Source organism: Vanellus vanellus, assembly GCF_965231255.1.
Source record: "Vanellus vanellus genome assembly, chromosome: 2".
Classification (NCBI taxonomy): Eukaryota; Metazoa; Chordata; class Aves; order Charadriiformes; family Charadriidae; genus Vanellus; species Vanellus vanellus.
In genome coordinates this window covers 46,532,668-46,552,277 of record NC_138906.1, presented here as the reverse complement: position 1 = coordinate 46,552,277, position 19,610 = coordinate 46,532,668, and the positions used below count along the sequence as shown (strand labels likewise).

General features: G+C 42.4%; 1 protein-coding gene across 1 annotated transcript in view; it reads left to right on the top strand.

Annotated features, from left to right (window-relative positions):
• The window catches only part of OSBPL10 (oxysterol binding protein like 10), a gene marked incomplete at both ends in the record, with an annotated part of 117,472 nt that extends 99,391 nt beyond the window's left edge, over positions 1 to 18,081 (top strand). The window contains 5 exons of the mRNA XM_082479009.1: positions 2,634 to 3,117; positions 13,587 to 13,773; positions 15,238 to 15,420; positions 16,937 to 17,090; positions 18,037 to 18,081. Of these exons, the coding sequence (XP_082335135.1) occupies positions 2,634 to 3,117; positions 13,587 to 13,773; positions 15,238 to 15,420; positions 16,937 to 17,090; positions 18,037 to 18,081 (1,053 nt within the window). The remainder of the gene's footprint in view (positions 1 to 2,633; positions 3,118 to 13,586; positions 13,774 to 15,237; positions 15,421 to 16,936; positions 17,091 to 18,036) is intronic.
• Between the last annotated feature and the right edge of the window lie 1,529 nt (positions 18,082 to 19,610).

Here is a 19,610-nt window from a genome sequence, read left to right as displayed (position 1 = left end):
CTACGATTAAGGATGAAGTTTCCATTTTAGTTGGGCTTTTAAAGCAAGATCATTTGAGCTGGAGTTCAAGCTTTATTCAGATTTTAAATTGATTCTTGAAACTGAATGATAAGAGTCCAGTGATTCTTAACATCTCACTTAGTGGTTGAGTTGTAGCTCAAAGCACACAGTTAGTACTTGTCAGAACAGATACGAGGACTATTAGGATCAAATCAACAGGATGAAACCACAGCAGTCTTAATGTTGTACCATAAAATTTGCATCATCTTAAGTATGGTCTGTAGTTTTCTTCTCCTCCATTTGTGCTAATAAAGGTCGCTCTTTTTAGAGAGAGACACTTGGACATAACGAGATGCAGAGTGCTGTTTATTCAAATGAGTTTGCCCTTTCAAGCCCGTGCAGTGAAATGGTGGTCACTACTAGTATTTCTAGACAGAGGTGATGGGTTGGTTTTTTTTCCATGTTTTGCTGTCTGTTTCCCCTTTGATAACCTGGTCTGTGAGCATACAATTTATATTCAAATGAGATCCTGTATTGAGGGTCAGTAATGCTGAATTGCATTTTTTTTAAGATTATCTTGGATAATGAATATTTGGTCAGAATGAGAGGGCTGCAAGTAAGACGGAATTGTTTAAAGAGCTAAAAATACCGTAAGAAAATCTACTGCCTTACCACTTTGCCTTCCAAAGTTTTAGATTGTCACACCACCATGGGGACTGTAGGTTGTCTTCAGCACTCAGTAGTTTGGCACACATAGCGTAAAATTAAGGCCCTACATCTTTTGGGGCCTCATTAGATTGGTAACAGAGGCCATGTAGAGTCCTCAAGGCTTACAGAGTAGAGCCAGAGGAATGTTACAGGCAGAACTTTGCTTCATTTATATCTAAACTTGTGAAAATTATTAGCCTATAAAAGACTGTATGTGTGTAAATAATACACAGAAGGAGAGAGTGAATGAGAGTGTATGTTACCAAATGGAGTGGTTATATTTTTTTGCAGTTGTGGTATGTTGACTTCCTGTGTAGCTGCTAAGACTGTGTTTGAGCCGTTGTGGCTGGATTTTTTTATGTTCACAAGTTTTCTTTGAAAAGAACTAAATTATTAATAAAAGTTTAACAGCTTCTATTTCATTATCCATGGGAATCCAGAAGGACTGAACTGAGCTTTGGTCCCGCTTAGAATAGCAAGCTGGGGCAGCAGGGGGGAAAGCAGATGTGTTTATGATTGAAGGGTGGGTCCCTGCCTGCTGTAAATAACCCTTGCTTTTGGGAAAGGGAAACAGTAAATGCAATGAAGAATGAGAGGAAAGCAGAACTGCTTTAATAGAGGACAGCTGTTGGTCTGCATCTGGCATCATTGAGCCACTTCGATGCTAGGCAAATTTCTGTGTGCCAGAAGTTCCCTGTTGGTCACACAGGAGTGACCTCTGAGCTCCCCTGGGATGGTCTTGTACAAGGTGCGGAGCGTGGGGGAGATTATTTTAGGTCCTGTAGCCCTTGTCTGTCTTGCAATGCACTCCAGGATGTTTCTCTGGAAACTTTTAACAAAGTGTTATCCCTAAGAGGGTGACTTTGGCAACATCTGCCTTGGTAGATGAGCCACTTGGGGCTGCAGCCAAATCGCTCAGGGCTGGCTCCCTCTGGTGCAGACTGCCTGGTGCTTAGTCCCAGCTTTTTTCTGGGCCCCCTGGTGCCTCTCTAGTCCCAGGACACTGATGTAACAGTTGATGCAGTTTTGTTTGTTTCAACTTGTCTGAAATAAGGTGAAGGCATGCAGGGGCCCAGCAAAGTACATCTGAAACCAGGGGGACATGCTGTGTGTCCAGGGGTGACAGGATAGTGTAGGGGCGGCAAGGGATTCGACTTGGGCGGTGGGAGGGGACATGACACATATGATGACACTGTAGGGCAGAGGGACTGAAATGGGGAGTGTTCTCTTGCCTGTAGCCTCTTGGGAAGGGTCCTTGGCATGGCTTTGTCCTTGGAAACACACCCAAGATTTGGTTTTGGTTGGATCTGGTGGGCTCAGTTTGTTAGAGGCTGGAAGGCACCCAATACATACGCAGCGGGTGGTGAAGGGCCCAGGTGCGAAATTGGGAGCCCAGATGTTTGACAAAATGGGTAGATGTACCTCTTACACTCTCCACTACTTACAGGTTGGTGATGTGTATGTTTATAAAAAATACTCATCTTCTGGTGGTTTGGGAGGGTCTGCCCCTCCCTTTTTGGAGGGTTATGATTAGTTTGATTTGTTGATGTTTGATGTAAATTAATTCACATCGAAGTACACTTTTATGTCCTGTAAACAAGGAGAACAATGGTTGATTTGTTAGAGGAGAGGAAAAGGCAGATTTCCACGTGAACGGAACAGCCCATCCCTGTTGTGTGAGCTGCTGGGGAGAATCGTAATGAAATAGGAAGCAGCCTGCATGGCTGTCAAGGGCGCTGCTTTTTCCTTCGCTCATTATTTACACTGCAAAGAAAATGAAATTGCTGTGGCAGGGGAGGAAAATACACTGTCCCAAAACTTGGCAGGGCCAGAATTGCAGCTGTCTTAACTGTTCTTCCCCCCCTTCCCCTGTGGTAGTATGATCATGGGGAAATCATATCTGCCTTTGTCTGCTTTGCATACAGGTAGTGCTTCCAACATTTATTTTGGAGAAAAGATCCCTGCTGGAGATGTATGCAAATTTCATGGCCCATCCAGACCTGTTTTTGTCAATTGCAGCTGGAGCCACCCCCGAGGAAAGAATTATCTGCTTTGTGGAGTATTATCTAACAGCTTTTCACGAAGGCCGAAAGGGAGCGGTTGCCAAGAAGCCCTATAACCCTATAATTGGTGAAACGTTTCATTGCTCGTGGGATGTGCCTAAAGATAAAGTGAAAGCATTCAGAACTAATGGTGCCTCCACGGTTTCTAAGGACCCGAGCAAGGATTTTGGCCAGGACCAGTCCGCGTGCTACAAGCTGAGATTTGTAGCTGAACAAGTGTCCCATCATCCGCCGGTATCTTGCTTTTACTGTGAGTGCAAAGAGAAGAAAATGTGCGTGAACGCTCACGTATGGACCAAAAGCAAGTTTATGGGCATGTCCATAGGTGTTTCTATGGTAGGTGAAGGTAAGAAATGTGCTTTTATTTTGGTTTTTTTTTTGAGCTAATGTTGTGGGTGTCAACACAACAAAAATCCAGGTATTTTCCCGCTTGCACTCCCTCTGACCTTTCATTTGAACCTCGTGGCTATTTGCTTTTGTGAAGTTTGGAATTAAAACTGTAGGGTTCGTATAACTTCTGTCCGGGTGTAATGTGATACACACATTACCTGTATAAACATGTGTTTATGTTTATGTGAGTCTGTTAACATATGACTGTACTTCACCTATAATTAAGTTGCAGTAGCAAATGGCTACTGACAGCATATTCTGTAAGAAGATTTTTGTTTGTCTTTCTCGCTTTTAAAGTAATACGCGATTTGGTATGGAACAGTTTCACAACTGGAACAAAGCTATAGGAAAAACCCATATTTTTACTTAAGCCTAACATTCTTTTTTCACAGTTTCTGCAAAGAATCATGGTTTCTGTAGTGATTGCAAAGTTAGTGTATTATCTCAAGCTTTATCTAGTTGAGAGATAAATTGTGATTTGCTGTATCATACACACGCAGGCTGCTTTCTGATAAGTCACTGCTCAACGTGAATTCAGAAATACAGGGAATCATACCAAATTCTTAATGGATGTTCTGAACTGATAAATACACCTGTACCAGTGTCGTTACTGACTACTAATGTATTGATTTAATGTTTATAAGCAATTTAGTCAGTCCCTTTTGCCATTTGAGCGTAATTTCCTGTTTATGTTTTTTCTTAACTAGTCTTTAGACTGTAGTCTCAGAAGTACCAGGACAATTTACAGTAAATGCTTCTTTTTGTCTTCATTATGTTAAATACTATGATATTAACGGTAGTAAAAAAAGGAGAGTGGGAAATGTAGTGATTTGGTTTTGCTTATTAATAACAACAAAACAATTATGATGACAACCTACAGATATGTTCTGCTATAGAACTAAAGAACAAACTCAAACAGTAGAAAGGGCTAAAGTAGCTTCTTTTCTGATGGCAATATATCCCCTTTTTTGTAGAAAAGCCATGAAACTTCCTTACTACAGGATTTGATACTGTTGTGATAGTTAAATCTAAAACAGCATGGCTGTTTCTGTATGAGGAATTAGGTGTTTTGCTTTTAATATGGAGTTAAGGAAGTTGGGAAGGGAGTGTCAGAAGGGAAATTGGTCTTTCTGTCTGTCTCCTGACTGTACTACTGCCAGCCTGAGTCACTGGTTCAACTTGCTGCATTTTTCCGGTACATGAATGTTTCTCGTACTCTTTTTCTCAGTGAAGGGAGCTATTTAATGGAAATAAAATTAAACACAAAGTCACTTATGATTATGTAGGAGTAGGGAATTTCTTTCTCTTGCTGCTAGCACACACAGTTCCCTGGGATTGGGCGTGTCTACTGTGGGGATTATTTAAGACTTCAAAGTCCTGATGTGTCCCAGTTTTGTGAGAGAAAGGGTCTAGGAATTAACCACTTCCCTACCCCAAGGATTGTTTAACATGTGTTTGTGCAAATAAGTTCTCCCCTATTCCCCCCCCCCCCTTTTTTTTTTTTTTCATGGTCCTGGAGATATCCCAGGAGTGGACACAGTCTTTGGGCAACATCTGCAATGGTAAACTCTTTTATTGCAAGGTTTGCTGCTGTCTCTCTTTTATTGCAAGGTTTGCTGCTGTCTTTACGATGGGCATTTTGGGAGGAAATTTGGATTTACCAATTTATAGTTATCATTCATCTTTTTTTTGTTCATGTAAGCAGTGCAGTACCACTGAAGCTTTTCTATCATCTGAAAACACCCAGCCTAAACCCAACAGCCTCTTTTTAAAATGTTTGCTTCATGGTGCGGTTTCTTCACTTGAAACTACACTTTCTACAAATTTTTTTGGTTTAGTCCTAGGGAAGTCTTCCTAATTAAGTTGGTGTGTAGGTTTGTCAAGCTGTGCAAACATTACAATCTACTGCAGACATTTATTTCTCATGTGCTGAAAAAGTATGAATTCTGTATTAGATTGAGGTCAGTGTGAGTACTGGGGAAAAGATTGCTGAACCAAAAAAAAAAGTAGCCACTGGACTACTGTGATGTGTTTTGAAACTTTGCTCTCTACTGAATAGTTTTGTGTGTGTCCTTCAAACAATTTATTGAAGCTTTTACTACTGCAGTTGGCTATTCACAGAAAAAAATAGTAGTACTGAATTTTGGGACCGATATTGTGTAAGGAATATGCTGGTAATGTTTCTGTGGTGCTTTTGAAGTGTATTTTTTTTAACTTGTCATAATGCCCTTGGATGTAGAGAGCATGTTGCTTTTTATGCTTTGTTGTTAGAAGCAGCAGTGGATATGCTGAAATAGAATGTCATGAAGTACAAAGGCTTCTATAAGAATTTAAAGAATTAGGGGATTTGAGGACAGTATGGTCCTTTCATACAAAGGATACAGCTCAGTGTCTTAATTGTACCATTTTTAGTGTATGTTGCACCTCAAAGTGACTAAGATTTTTTTTTTCTATCTTCGATTTTTGTTTGTTGATTCAAAGTAAGTATCAGTTGCAGAGATGCAGAACAGAGTAGGAGAGCACCGCTGGAAATCTGTGCGAGAAGCTGTTTTATATGCTAGCCCTTCATCTGTGGTTATGAGGGGTCTAAATCTGGTTTGCTAATGAAATGTCTCAATTTTTTCTTCACTATGTAACAAACCCCCCATTCTTCAGAGTATTCAGCGTTGAGTTTCCTCAAGAGAAAGCTACCCTCAATAAAAGAGAGGATATTTTGCATAAAAGAATTCATGTTGCATGCACAGTCCCTAATTCTGGTTAATGTTAATTATGTACTAATGAGAGAGTGAGGGAGGAGAAGAGGGTGTAATGAATAGGATCACATTAAGATTTAAATTAGCAAGGGATGGGAGAGTCAATGTAAATATTTAATGGGTTTTGCGTGGTCCAAAAGAATTTTCAAACAGATACTGGTTGTAGGATAAAGGATGCTTTAGTGGAAAAGGCTGTGATGAGCACACCTCAGGCTAGGCTGTGCATTTTCCTTTTCTGCTCTTGGGTTTTGTGCCAAAGCGACAAAATCCAACAAAAAGTGTCATCTTTGATTCACGGGTTAATTTTGTAGAAAGCATAAAGCATGTTTAAGTGGATTGATCTGTATTATCAGGTGGCTAGTTATGTCCTCTGTTTTCACTCCTGCTATTTTAAATGTTTTAAAAACTAGTGAGGTGTAGGCTTCCAAAAATTATTTTTTAAATTGAAGTCAACCTTGAAAAGATTTGATAGGTAGGGATAAGGTTCAGTGCTCTTTCCAGGGTAAGTCTAAATGAAAGCAATGAATGTTTTTTCTCTTGTTTTTGTTCTGTTCAAATATACGTATGTGTATGTGTTTATGGATGTACAGGTCTATAACTTCTATTCCTGAGGCATTAGTGACTTTTCAATTTCCCAGTCCCAAAGACTTGACCGCTCCATGCAACTAAAGCTACCTAAATATTTCCCTAGTACTCGTTTTTGTATTCATATTTTTTAGCCTAGTGGTTTCAGAACAGTTTCCGTATGGCACTCATTACTTAATTTAGCAAATGGCTGCAGTCTTTGGAAAATGAGCAGTGGAGCGCAGCTCGCTGGAACGTTTACGAGATCAGAACATGGTTCTGTCATCTCACGTTTTCCTGTGCGAGTGCGTGCGGCTGGTGATGCACTACACCCGTGTGGGGTTCATCCCATACACAACTTACTCCTGTTTGTGCCGTGTTACGAGTAATGCGGACAGAGTGAAGAGCCTGTTAAATTAGGAAACTGCCCTAGGCTGTTTGTGTCCCACGTACCATTTGTTGTTCAGATTGATCTCCATACAGTCAGTGGGAAGCATTAAATTTCACATGCCTCTTCTGCAGCTTATTGATCCAGAGCCTCCTCTGGGTATTTTATCAATATGTGTTACTGGAAAATCAATTCACAAAGCTGCAGCATCAGTGAGGGACATGTAATAGTCAAACAGGGCAAGTTATATGCTGTGAACATCCCTTCCTTTAATGCAGGCTGAGGAGTTGTGGAAAGGAGCATGACTGTGAATACATTGCTGTGGTCAAAAGCAGGAGTAAATGGTGTTGAGGACATTTCAGGGGTGAATTTCAAAATTCTGCACTTGATTATGAAAAATTCACCCTTCTCTCTTTTCCCCAGAGTACTTACCTGGTGCGTCCTCCCATGCGTAATAGCTGCCTATAAATTCTTAAGATTTTTTTTAAAAAGAATTTGCAGTTTCTGAAATAATTCTTTGATGTGAGAGGAGGAAATGTTACTGAAAATGGGACAATCTTCTGCAACTTTTCATGTATATTTACTTACAGCCATTTTTAAACTGAAAATGAGTAATCCCTTCCAGTGGGGAAGCAAGGGAAGAAAAATAGCCTGTGTATTTTCCAGCAGATATTTTTAAAGATCAGTCACAGTGTAATGATACTTATAAGCAGATGTTAAAAGTACACACCACTTTTAAAAAAACTGTTAGATTTTAGTTTTATTGCCTTCAATTTCTCAAGATTTAAACTTGGCAGGGTGTGAATTCAAATTGTCGTAGCACTTAAAAATGCTGACTCTTGGTGTCATTTTGGCTTCCTCTTCCCTAAGAGAGCACAGGTCTCAGTTCAGACATGGTGGTGGAGCTACAGTCTTCATGGTGCTTCAGTTAAATGAGATTTTGCGTGTGGACTCTGCAAATGATGGCATGTAAAACTAAGTCACATTAATACTAAAAGTATTATCAAGTTGTGGAGATTTCAGATCTTCCCTTTATTCTTTTTTCGTTTATAATTATTGAGCTGGAGGGTGATATTTAAAGTGAGATAGCACTTAATTAAAAATGTATTTATTCAGGTGTTTAAGGAATTCAAAAAATATGTTACCAGGTGCTAAAAATAATTCTAAGAGAGCTGGGTTCAGTTTTTAATATCTAACCTGCTGCGGCGGTTAAATATTTGCATTGAAGGTCACTGCTGTTATTTGCTGTTCACTTTTCAGTGTGCTTGGCAGCGTTTGTTAGAGCTCTCCGTCCCTCCCACTCGAGTATGGAGGGGAAAACAGCTATCGATCCCATCAGAGAGACAAAAGCAAACCTATACCAGCCCAGAAGGAAATAGTGTTTATTGTGGCAGTTTCCTCTCGCGTGGGGACATGCAGTGATGGTCAGAGGAGGGTGGCTGGGCCCGGGAAAGTAGGAGGCTCTGGAGAAGCTCATGTGAAGGTGTGGCTCGTGCAGTGAGGTTCTCCACCAGTAGTGAGCACCACACCTGCCCACCGTACTGCTGTTAGACCTTTTGTCTTTAAAAAAACCCAACAAAACAACCACAAGATCCTCACAACAACAAAACCCCCAAAACTGTCATGTTGGAAGCTGATGCTTTCGACGGACTGTGCTTTTTGACTGTGTGAGGATTGTGTCTGTGCTTTGACCATTAAGACGGGGAAACGTGACCTCATAGGTAGCACCACAGGCCATTTCCCACAGCTGGTAGCTGCTACATGTCTGTTGCCCATTGACTGTAATGAAGAAGACAGAAAACAAATGGGAAGAGGAGGAGAAAGGAAAGCTGACAGACTTGAATCTAAAACCTGTTGTAGTTCTCTATGTGGAAAATGCCCAACTACAGACTGTCAGGTTTCCTTTCTGCTTTTGATCAGTACCCATTAGCTTTCTTTGATCCTTTTTGAATATCATCATCCAGTTGAAAGGCTTCTTGATTGTTCTTTATTAATTTATTGTTTTTATAGCATCCATTTAATGAGTCTGATAAGCAGAGTCATCTTTTTGAGTAAAAGTTCATGGGTGAGTTGGGTAGTTCAGCCTTTGTGCAGTGTGCTGAGTTTGGGTTTACCTGCAGGTATGGAGCCGAGGAAGCTTGAGACAGAATGTGTGTGTGTGCGCCAGCTGTGTCCTGGCTATTCCCGGCTGGTCAGGGCTCAGCATGTCACACGAGGAACTTGTGACTTGCCGAGGCAAAATGATTAGAAGTCCTTTTAAGACATTGCTTTTCTGTGTTTGTGCTTTTGCACTCTGCAGCTCATATAAATGAGTCAAACTTGCTGGAGCAGAAGGGCTGTCTGTGCCGTTGCTGGCAGGCTGAGGTTGCAGAAGTCCTGAGAACGACTGCATAAAACTATTCTGGTTTGCAAAAGATGTTTTCCTGTGAAACAGTTTGAGAAGGCAGAAGTGACAAGTTGCAGAGCTTCCTGTGCCTGCATTTAGTTCTATTAATTGGAGCCAATATTTAAGATGATGATTCTGTTAGAGCTCTGTGCTTTTAAATTTTGAATGTTTTTTTAGGTTTGTGTTTTCATACAGTGTTAAGGGCATATTTTTATGTTGGCAGTAGTAGTGTCTTGTTTCCTGTTTAGTGCTTTTTCATCATTGCATGTCAGATCACTTTCCAAAATTAGTGTTGTTATTCGCTTAAACAGATAGACAAAGTAATCAATACCACTGCCAATGTGTTCTTCCCCTATCTGCCCCAGGCAAATTGGCTCAAGCTCATCTTGTTTCTAAACAGATACTATTACTTTTTGAAGATAATTTTCCTGATTTTTTTTTTTCCCCAAATATTTCTGGGTTCTAAGTGCTTCCTGTGATGGGTTATTTTCAATCTCTGTTGTGAAAAATTATTTTCAAAGCTGTAATTTTTGCCTTGAGGCAGTTATTAAATGGGACACAATCACGGAATCACGGAATTTTCAGAGTTGGAAGGGACCTCTATAGATCATCTAGTCCAACTCCCCTGCTAAAGCAGGATTGCCCAGAGCACATTACTCAGGACTGCATCCAGGCGGGTCTTGAAAATCTCCAGGGAAGGGGACTCCACAACCTCCCTGGGCAGCCTGTTCCAGTGCTCTGTCACCCTCACCGTAAAAAAGTGTTTCCGTGTATTTGAACAGAACTTCCTGTGTTCTAACTTGTGCCCATTACCCCTCGTCCTGTCACTGGGAACCATTGAAAAGAGCCTGGCTCCATCCTCCTTCAACCCACCCTTTAGATACTTGTACGCCATAATAAGGTCTCTCCTCAGCCTTCTCTTCTCCAGGCTAAAGAGTCCCAGCTCTCTCAGCCTTTCCTCATAAGGCAGATGCTCCAAGCCCTTAATCATCTTAGTTGCACTTCGCTGGACTCACTCCAGCAGTTCCCTGTCCCTCTTGAACTGGGGATCCCCAAACTGGACACAGTATTCCAGTTGTGGCCTCACCAGTGCAGAGTAGAGGGGGAGAATGACCTCCCTCGACCTACTGGCCACACTCTTCCCTATGCAGCCCAGGATTCCATTGGCCTTTTTGGCAACAAGGGCACATTGCTGGGCCATGGATAATTTACTATCTACCACAACCCCCAGATCCTTCTCCTCCGAGCTACTTCCCAGCAGGTCCGCCCCTAACCTATACTGGTGCCTAGCATTCTTCCTCCCCAGGTGCAGGACCCTGCACTTGCTTTTGTTGAACCTCATTAGGTTCTTCTCTGCCCAGCTCTCCAGCCTGTCCAGGTCACGCTGGACGGCAGCACGGCCCTCTGGGGTGTCAGCCACCCCACCCAGTTTGGTATCATCAGCAAACTTGCTGAGGATACATTCTGTCCCCTCATCCAGGTCATGAATGAATATATTAAACAAAATTGGACCAAGTATTGACCCCTGGGGGACACCACTGGTTACAGGCCTCCAACTAGACTCTGTGCCGCTGATCTCAACCCTCTGAGTTCTGTCCCGCAGCCAACTCTCAATCCACCTCGCTGTCACCTCATCTAGCCCATACTTCCTCAGCTTCCTAATGAGGATGTCATGGGAGACAGTGTCAAAAGCCTTGCTAAAGTCAAGGTAGATGACATCTACGACTCTCCCCTCATCAAGCCAACCAGTTATAACATCATAGAAAGCTATCAGATTGGTCAAGCACGATTTACCCTTGGTAAATCCATGTTGACCACTTCCAATAAGTTCCTGTTCCTCAACGTGTTTGGAGATGACATCCAGAATGAGTCGCTCCAATACCTTCCCAGGGACAGAGGTTAGACTAACCGGTCTGTAGTTCCCTGGGTCCTCCTTCTTGCCTTTTTTGAAGATTGGAGTGATGTCGGCCTTCCTCCAGTCCTCAGGCACCTCTCCTGTTCTCCATGACCGTTCAAAGACGATGGAGAGTGGTCTAGCAATAACATCCACCAGCTCTCTCAGCACTCGCGGGTGCATGCCATCAGGGCCCATGGACTTATGAATGTCCAGCTTGGCCAAGTGGTCTCTGACACGGTCCTCCTCAACTGAGGGGAAATCTTCCTCTCTCCAGACCTTCCCCTTTGCCTTCAAAGTATGGGATTCATGAGGGACAGCTTTAGCAGCGAAGACCGAAGAAAAGGCATTCAGTAACTCTGCCTTCTCTGTGTCTTCTACCACTAGGGCACCTGTCTCACTCACCAGTGGGCCTACATTTTCCCTAGTCTTCCTTTTTCTATTGATATACTGAAAGAATCTCCTCTTATTGTCTTTAACTGCAGTGGCCAAGCTGAGTTGTGATTGAGCTTTGGCCCTTCAAATTTTCCCCCTACATAGCTTTGTTATATCTTGATAGTCCTCATAAGTTGCCAACTCCCTTTTCCAGAGAATGTAAACTTTCCTTTTTTTCCTGAGGTCCAGCCAAAGTTCTCTATTTAGCCAGGCTGGTCGTCTTCCCCGTCTGCTCATTTTTTGAGACAAGGGGATGGCCTTCTCCTGCGCTTTTAAGACACCTGCTTGAAGTATGCCCAGCCTTCCTGGGCACCTTTGCTCTTCAAAACTGCCTCCTAAGGGACACTCTCAACCATGCTCCTAAACAGGCTAAAGTCTGCCCTTCGGAAGTCCAAGGTGGCAGTTTTGCTGGCTCCCCGCCTTACTTGATCAAGAATTGAAAATTCTATCATTTCGTGATCACTCTGCCCAAGGCGACCTCCAACCTTTACATCCCCCACAAGACCTTCTCTGTTAACAAACAGTAGGTCCAGTAGGGCACTTCCCCTAGTTGGTTCCTTCACCAGCTGTGTTAGGAAGTTGTTTTCCACACACTCCAGGAACCTCCATGACTGTTCCCTCTCTGCTGCGTAGTATTTCCAGCAGACGTCTGGGAAGTTGAAGTCCCCCACAAGAATAAGGGTAGATGATCATGAGACCTCTGCCAGCTGCTTATAGAATACTTCATTGGCTTCTACATCCTGATTGGGAGGTCTATAACAAACTCCCATCATGATGTCTGCCTTATTGGCCTTCCCCTTAATTCTTATCCATACACACTCAACACTGTCATCCACACTGTTAAGTTCCAGACATTCAAAACTGCCCCTAACATAGAGGGCCACCCCACCACCTCTCCTTCCTTGCCTATCCTTTTTGAAGAGTTGGTAGCCACCAATTACAGCACTCCACTTGTGTATGTCCTCCCACCACATTTCTGTGATGGTAACTAAAAGAGTGTAAAACTCTAATCAAAAATATACTACAGATATTTGGCATGATCTAATTCTGTGTGCAAGGTTTAAGGTCCTCTTTTAGCTGATCTTATGTCCTGTTCTTTGTCATCCTGAAGACCAAACTGCAGCTATGGTGGAGATGGAGCTGTATCCATAACCCCAGGGGAAGCTAAGATCCAATCAGACATGCAACTTTCTTTGTAGGTCCAAATTATCTTGAAAAATTACTGCTGCTCCATCTTTGTTGTTTTTAGTTACAAGCCCACAATACTGAGCGTGAAGGAACCTTTACAGAATAGAATTGCCAGTAATTCTCTCTGCATGGTAGAGACACTGGTCTCAGTGGTAATAGGCCAGAGGGCCTGGTGGCCTCTCGTTGATTACACAAGGCTTTTGCAAAGCCTGTGTGGGAAACCAGGCATTTGGAAACGAAGGAGCAAACTTACAGGAAATTTCTAGATGGCTTCCATAGGCATGTTTCCTAGTTGCACCCAGTCAGATGTAGAGACCGCCTTTCACTCCCACCAGCAAATATATCAGTAAAAAATTGGTGGAGAGGACCTGGTTGTGTCTGACTGAATGGAGAACTGAGGAGTCTTTTGGCCATGCCCGTGTTTTTTTTCCTGGAGAGAGCTTATGATATGACACTGAGTGAGCATCTGAATATTCAGTATGGCTTTTTGCAAGCAAATGTTATTTTTTTCCACCTTTAACAGTTTATTGCTTGTTGATAACACAAAATAAGTAATCCAGTCAGATTTTCTGGTAAGCGGTTTGGTACTGTGAAGGACCCCAGGGTACACATTCAAATCGTGTGCTTTTGAAAACGTTTGTTTGAGGAAATTTGTTCCAGAGGCCAGACTTTTTTCCTTAGCAGACAACACCCTCTTTCCAGGCGAGTCGCGTGTTGTGCTCTCAGTGGAAGTACACTTTGACAGTAATTGGTCAGTGACTGTCAGGTCTTATCAGTCAACTTTTATCATTTCACTTTCAACCTTTTCCCTACGTAGGTGTTCTTTACTTGATGGAACATGAAGAAGAGTATGTTTTCACCCTGCCTAGTGCCTATGCTCGCTCGATACTTACCATCCCATGGGTGGAGCTTGGAGGGAAAGTCAACATCAATTGCGCCAGAACAGGCTATTCTGCCACGGTCACGTTCCACACCAAGCCATTCTATGGGGGGAAGGTCCACAGGTATGGGAATTACTGTCTTACTCTTGTTTACCTGCTGCTGGATTTCAATAGAAAGACTCTTGGGCATCTGTTCAGTTCTTCTGTTGGAGTATTTTATAGACAGATATCTGAATTTCTTTTCCTGTTAGTGTCTAAGATGACTTACAGCTTTAGAGCACAGTTTATTGTAGTTATACATTTTGTATCGTTTAACTGACTTGGATGTATTTCTCTCGTTAAACTGAAGTGAATGTATTCTTCCAGGCTTTGTTGCTTGTAAAAATTGCTGTAAGTGCAGGATCAAAAAAAATGTACGTAGAAAAGGCAATATTTCTGCTACAGCAGCTGCTGCTGCTTCTGTGTGAGTCTGTGTGATGAACTGATGTTCCAGGTGGAGCTCCTGTAAGGAGGAGAAAAGTGAAAGTGTCGCGGCCCAGAGGGGTAGCTCCCTACTGGGGATTCCCACTTCTGCCCTGAAATTCCAGATGATGAAAATATTATGTATGTGTCTTTGGTGCTCCTGCATTAAGGAGGCGAAGAGGCACTGCGCAAGATACCTTCCTGTCTTACTTCCATGCCCAAGTTGATGACCCAATCATTAATGCACACAGACCCCTTTCTTGCTCTGCTGTGGGCTGCGGCAATGCCCGTGGCAAGGCTGTGTTGCCTGTGGGGATGGTGTCCTTTTGCAGTTACCTCTGGTTTGTTTCAGCTGGTCTAATTATTCTTCCATATGCGTGTCAACCATTTCAATACTGCGTTCAGGCAAATATCAACACGGGCTGTTTCGACAGGGGTTTTTCTAAAAGGCGTAGGTTAATAATTGGTGCCATCAGGGTGAGTGGAAATTGGGGAAGGTTGTGCTACATTAGTCTAATAATTTAAAAACTTAATTGAGTTTGCAGATTACTTGACATGGCTTGCTAAAGCTCCCGTGTGCATGTTCTTAGAGAGAGACACACACACACAAAACTGCTCCCTGCATTTTGCTTTACGTATCTATTTTGCTCACTCTCAGACCGGTTCCTGGACCAGTTAGGTAGCTTTAATCGTTGCCTCTCAGCAGCTGAGGAGTAAACTTGCAGAGCTAAAGAAGAAGATAAAGGTACCTGAAGTCTTTGACATAGGTATCTGACAGCATGATGTTGAGGTGTGAAAATAACACATGTGCTGAAAATGTCACACGAACGTCAGGAGTTGTTTTTCAGGCTGATGAGGTAAACGGTTCTGGGTTAGAGCCGAGTATCAGAGTTTTAAGTTGGGTTATTGCTGTACTTTGTGAGAACGTCGTCCAAAGGCTATTGCTGCCTTACGTTTCTTGGGCTGAGTCTTTCTTTTTGGAGACAGTGTCACTACTTTGCTTGAAAAATTACTTGGTAGATGTAGAAAGCTGCTTGTAGCTTTAGCTGTGGTAGTGCTTTCATACGCTGATACTAAATGGTACCAGTTATTTCTGTGGTCTTTTTTTCTTCCCTCTTGAATTAGGGTTACAGCCGAAGTGAAACACAATCCCACTAACACCATTGTATGCAAGGCACAGGGAGAATGGAATGGTACGCTGGAATTTACGTACAGCAATGGAGAAACCAAAGTGATCGACACTAACAAACTGCCTGTTATCAGGAAAAAGATTAGGCCGATCGCAAAGCAAGGCCCGCTGGAATCAAGGTAAGGGCAGAGGCGTTACGGTGTTCCGCCTCTGAACCGCGGATGGGAACAGAACAGGGAAGCAAACTGCAGTTATAAATGGTCCGGTTCAAAAACGCCTCGCTTCCTACAGCACATTAATCTAGGCATAAATAACTGGAGCTGTGTATTGGTCCTTTGGAACATAAATTACATTGTAGTGACGTATACATCAATTTTGTAGAGGGGCAAAATGCTTGTATGCGTTTTAATGAGCATTTGGAAAATGGTAATGCAGTGTTTCTACCGGCTTTTCTGAGTGATTGTAAGATAGGAGTCAAATTAGTCATTTTGTCGCAATTAACGTTGCATCTTATAATTTACACTGGAATTTCATGGTTTATATATTTTAGACTATATATATGTATAAAAATATGCAAAATATGATGCAGTGTGAGATATAAATACACACACACACACGGTTTCAAAGCTCTCGGCACCCACATCACATGCCTAACTATGACTAGGTACATTAGGAAAAAAATTGTTCTGTTATTCACTGTCAATAACTGTTGGCGCTTATCTTCAGAAAAATCAGTATTTTAATGGAATTTAGAACCACGAGTTAAGCTTCATTTTATTATCTGTAAATATGTTCTCTTTATTGTACAAAGGTGTGTCTTGAGTTATTGTGCAGGGTCAGGTATAATTCTCCTGCTTTCTAAACATGCTTGCTTATCACAAACTCATTTTTCCGCTGTAGTTTAGGAATGGAAAGGTTGGAGTAAATAAGGAAACCAGTAGCTCTGTGGTGTATTTATTGTACCTTTTGGGTACTAGTAAGCAAATTACAACTATCCAGTGTTTCCGCAGGATATGCGGTTTATCAGATTGCAAACAGAAACTCATTTAAACACCCTTGGAAATATGTGAAAGCTGCAGTCGGTTTCTTATTGGTATTTTTCTGGGCAAAGTTTCTGCTAGGCTAATATAGTGTGAGAAGGCATTGCACCTGAATGCAATGCGTGAGAAACAAGTTTGGTTATATACTGATAATTATTGTTAAGTGGGAATACAGAGCACAGACCTAGAAGGGCTCCCTAGAACGAGCGCATCAATTCCTCTGTTAGTAACCTGGTGGGAACAGTCAGTGTCCCAATTTAATGTACTCTTGGCTTTTGGCTAACGTTCCCTTATAATTCAAAAATTAACTGCAAATAAGCGCAGAATAAGTGCATGTCATTAGGGGGTTGAGAATCTGAACAGGAAATTATTAAAATAAATCCATCTGCTTTGAGGAAAAAAAGCTCAGGTTGTGAAGAGTCAGGAACCTGAAAAAAAGCTGTTGAGAAAGTTAACTTGCATGGCAAAATACCGGGAGCTGAGCAAATCCGACTATCCTAGGGGAGTGATGGTTCACGAGCTGGGTGACTTGCAAAAATGGCATGGAGAACATGGCATCAGTCTTCCTCTCACCGTGCTGTTGTCTAGCCAGGCTGTCAGATGCTGCAGAAGCGTTCTCACTCTTGTCACTTGTGCTCTTTCTCCCTCAACGCAGGCACCTTTGGCAACACGTCACCAATTCTCTGAAAGAAGGTAATATTGATGCAGCGACAGAGCACAAGCACCGCCTTGAAGAGAGACAGCGAGCAGAGGAGAGGCAACGTGTGGCTCTTACAACGCCCTGGAAACCAAAATATTTTGCCAAAGAGGTAACATTCCTCCAAGACCCAATAGCATCTTCCTGCAAGCGTGGGGGGTGCTTCTCTGTGCTTTTCATCATGGACTACTGTTGTTGTGTACCAACGATATATTTGTTTTTCAAATTTTATTTTTGCCAGAGTTTGGCTCTTAAAGAAGAGCAATGGGTTGCTCCATGTCTGTTTTGTAAACTTGTACACTTTCCTTCAGTTAGATTTATTTTAACTTGAATTTTTGGCACCTAATGTTAGGCACCTACAGCTATGCTTTTTACCTTAAATTAATCCACCCCTTAATTTACAAATACTGTGTACTCGCATCCCCCATGAATCTTGACCTAAAGTGAATGTCACTTTGAGGGTGAGAGAGCACTGGAACAGGCTGCCCAGAGAGGTTTTGGAATCTCCTCTGGAGATACTCAAAACCCGACTGGTTGCATTCCTGTCCAACCTGCTGTAGGTGACCCTGCTTTGGCAGGGGGGCTGGACTAGATGATCTCCAAAGGGTCCTTCCAACCCCGACCATTCTGTCCTTCTGTGAACATGATCTAGGGATATTTGCCCAATATGAGTAAGCATGGACATCTTAAACACAGTCTTAGGTTTCACCTGCTTGAAATGAAACAGATTTTACTAAGTTCGTCTTTGCCCTTTCTTAGAGGAAAGGGGGAAGGGAAATAAGACTGAGGGAATTACTATGTGACTGTATTGTTAACTTAGCCAGTATGTGCAGCTATTTAAGCCAGCAGTTCCATCCATTGTGTCTTCCCTTTGCTTCTCTTCCTCTCATAATTTTTTCCCCTCCGCTCAGATTACCTGTAAATTCATTAAGCACAGAATTTTCAGGTGACGGGGATTGTTTCTTGTGTTGATTGGTATTATTTTAGCTTTTATGTGGACATACACAGATCCAATATGTATAAATCTTGTTTGTAAACTCTTCCTAATTTTCTTGCAGGGTGATGGTTGGCTATACTTGAATCCTCTCTGGAAGACTCACTGACGGGATAGAGCAGTTGCCTCATAACTTTACCTTGAAGGCATTAAAATGATACAGTATATAACTTCAAGATGTCATTGAATAGGTCCTGTTATCAGAAGATAAACTCAAGAAGCTATATGCTGTGAATGATGCATCTCAAAATAACCACAAGCTCAAGTTTATTCAGGAGCCATTTTGTGTGTATGGATACACAAACACACGCGCACACGTCCATGTATACACACATATATACACGCAGTGTGTATGTGTTTGTGTGTGTATTATTTACACTACATGTAAACAAGTATAAACACTAACAGTGATTTAAAGACCTTTTCCTCTAAGTGTTAGGGCACAGAGCTCCGGTTGGACTCAGCCGGGGTTCCCCCAGTTTTGTGCTTGCAGGATCAGGCCCTATGCTAGTATTTAAGAAAATACTTTTTTATTAGTACTGGTTAAGGTTTTTCTATTTTTCACTTTTGCCAAAAATGTTTTGCACTTAAAATGTGACGTGTCACTTAATGGCAGTCATTCTGTCTAAACAGTCATCGAGTAACTCACTTTGACGTAAGAATGATACACTGACAGCGCGCTCGCTCGCTCTCTGGGATGCTGATTTTAGAGCATGTTTCCTGTCACTTCCGAGTGCAAATTTTCTGCCATCTTATAAGAAGTAGCAATACCTTCTCAAGAACGTTGTTCGCACTAACCCGTCGCGTCCTCGCTTTTTTGTTTGTCCATAATTCCAGCTGTTTAATAGATCTGTGCTCACCAGTGAGCCAGCTGCTCTGGTGATTTTGATCTTGCTGCGTAATGTTCTCTGGCTACTGTCCCACCAGGGCTTTTGGGTTACGTGTTCCGCTAAATCCCTTCGGGCAGACGTAGCTGTGGCGTTCCAGCTTGTTCTTGCCCCAGCTTTCCCGCCCCACGGCAGAGAGGCATAGCGACGCCGTTGGGCTGTGCCTCAGCCACCCCCGCTCACAGCCTTGCCTTTTAAGTTAAACCACTGCTCATGGGTGCACCCTAAAAAGCCCGGCTGTGCGGTGGGGTGGGTGAGCCGGGGTAGGAGTCCTGTCCTCCAGTGCCGCCGCGGTCGGCGTGAGCCTTCCCCACCAGCCCAGATGCAGGTTCCGTACACTGCTCTGGGAAATCGGACACAGCTCGTCTGGTCAGAGCCCTTAATTCCGTATGAAGGCTCCGAGCAGACCTGTATTTTGATTTCTTTTGCTTTTTGACCCAGTTGATTGGATCTGGATGAAATATTTGGATGAATAGGGATGATGTAACTAGCCTTCTCAGATGGATGATTTTCTGATGTAAAAGTAACAATTTTAGTAAATTATTACTCTAAGACAGTAACTTTATTAATGAAACAAATGAAATGGGATAGAATTTGTTTTGTAAAGTAAAAAAAAGTAAGTAAATGATCCCGTAGCTTGATCTTGCTTTGTAAGGTAACCACTGTGACACTAAGGAAGCGAATTCTAAAAGCGTGTTAAGGCTTCGTTGCTTTTTCGTTCGTAGTTGTTGAGAGTGAAGATGTTTTTGAG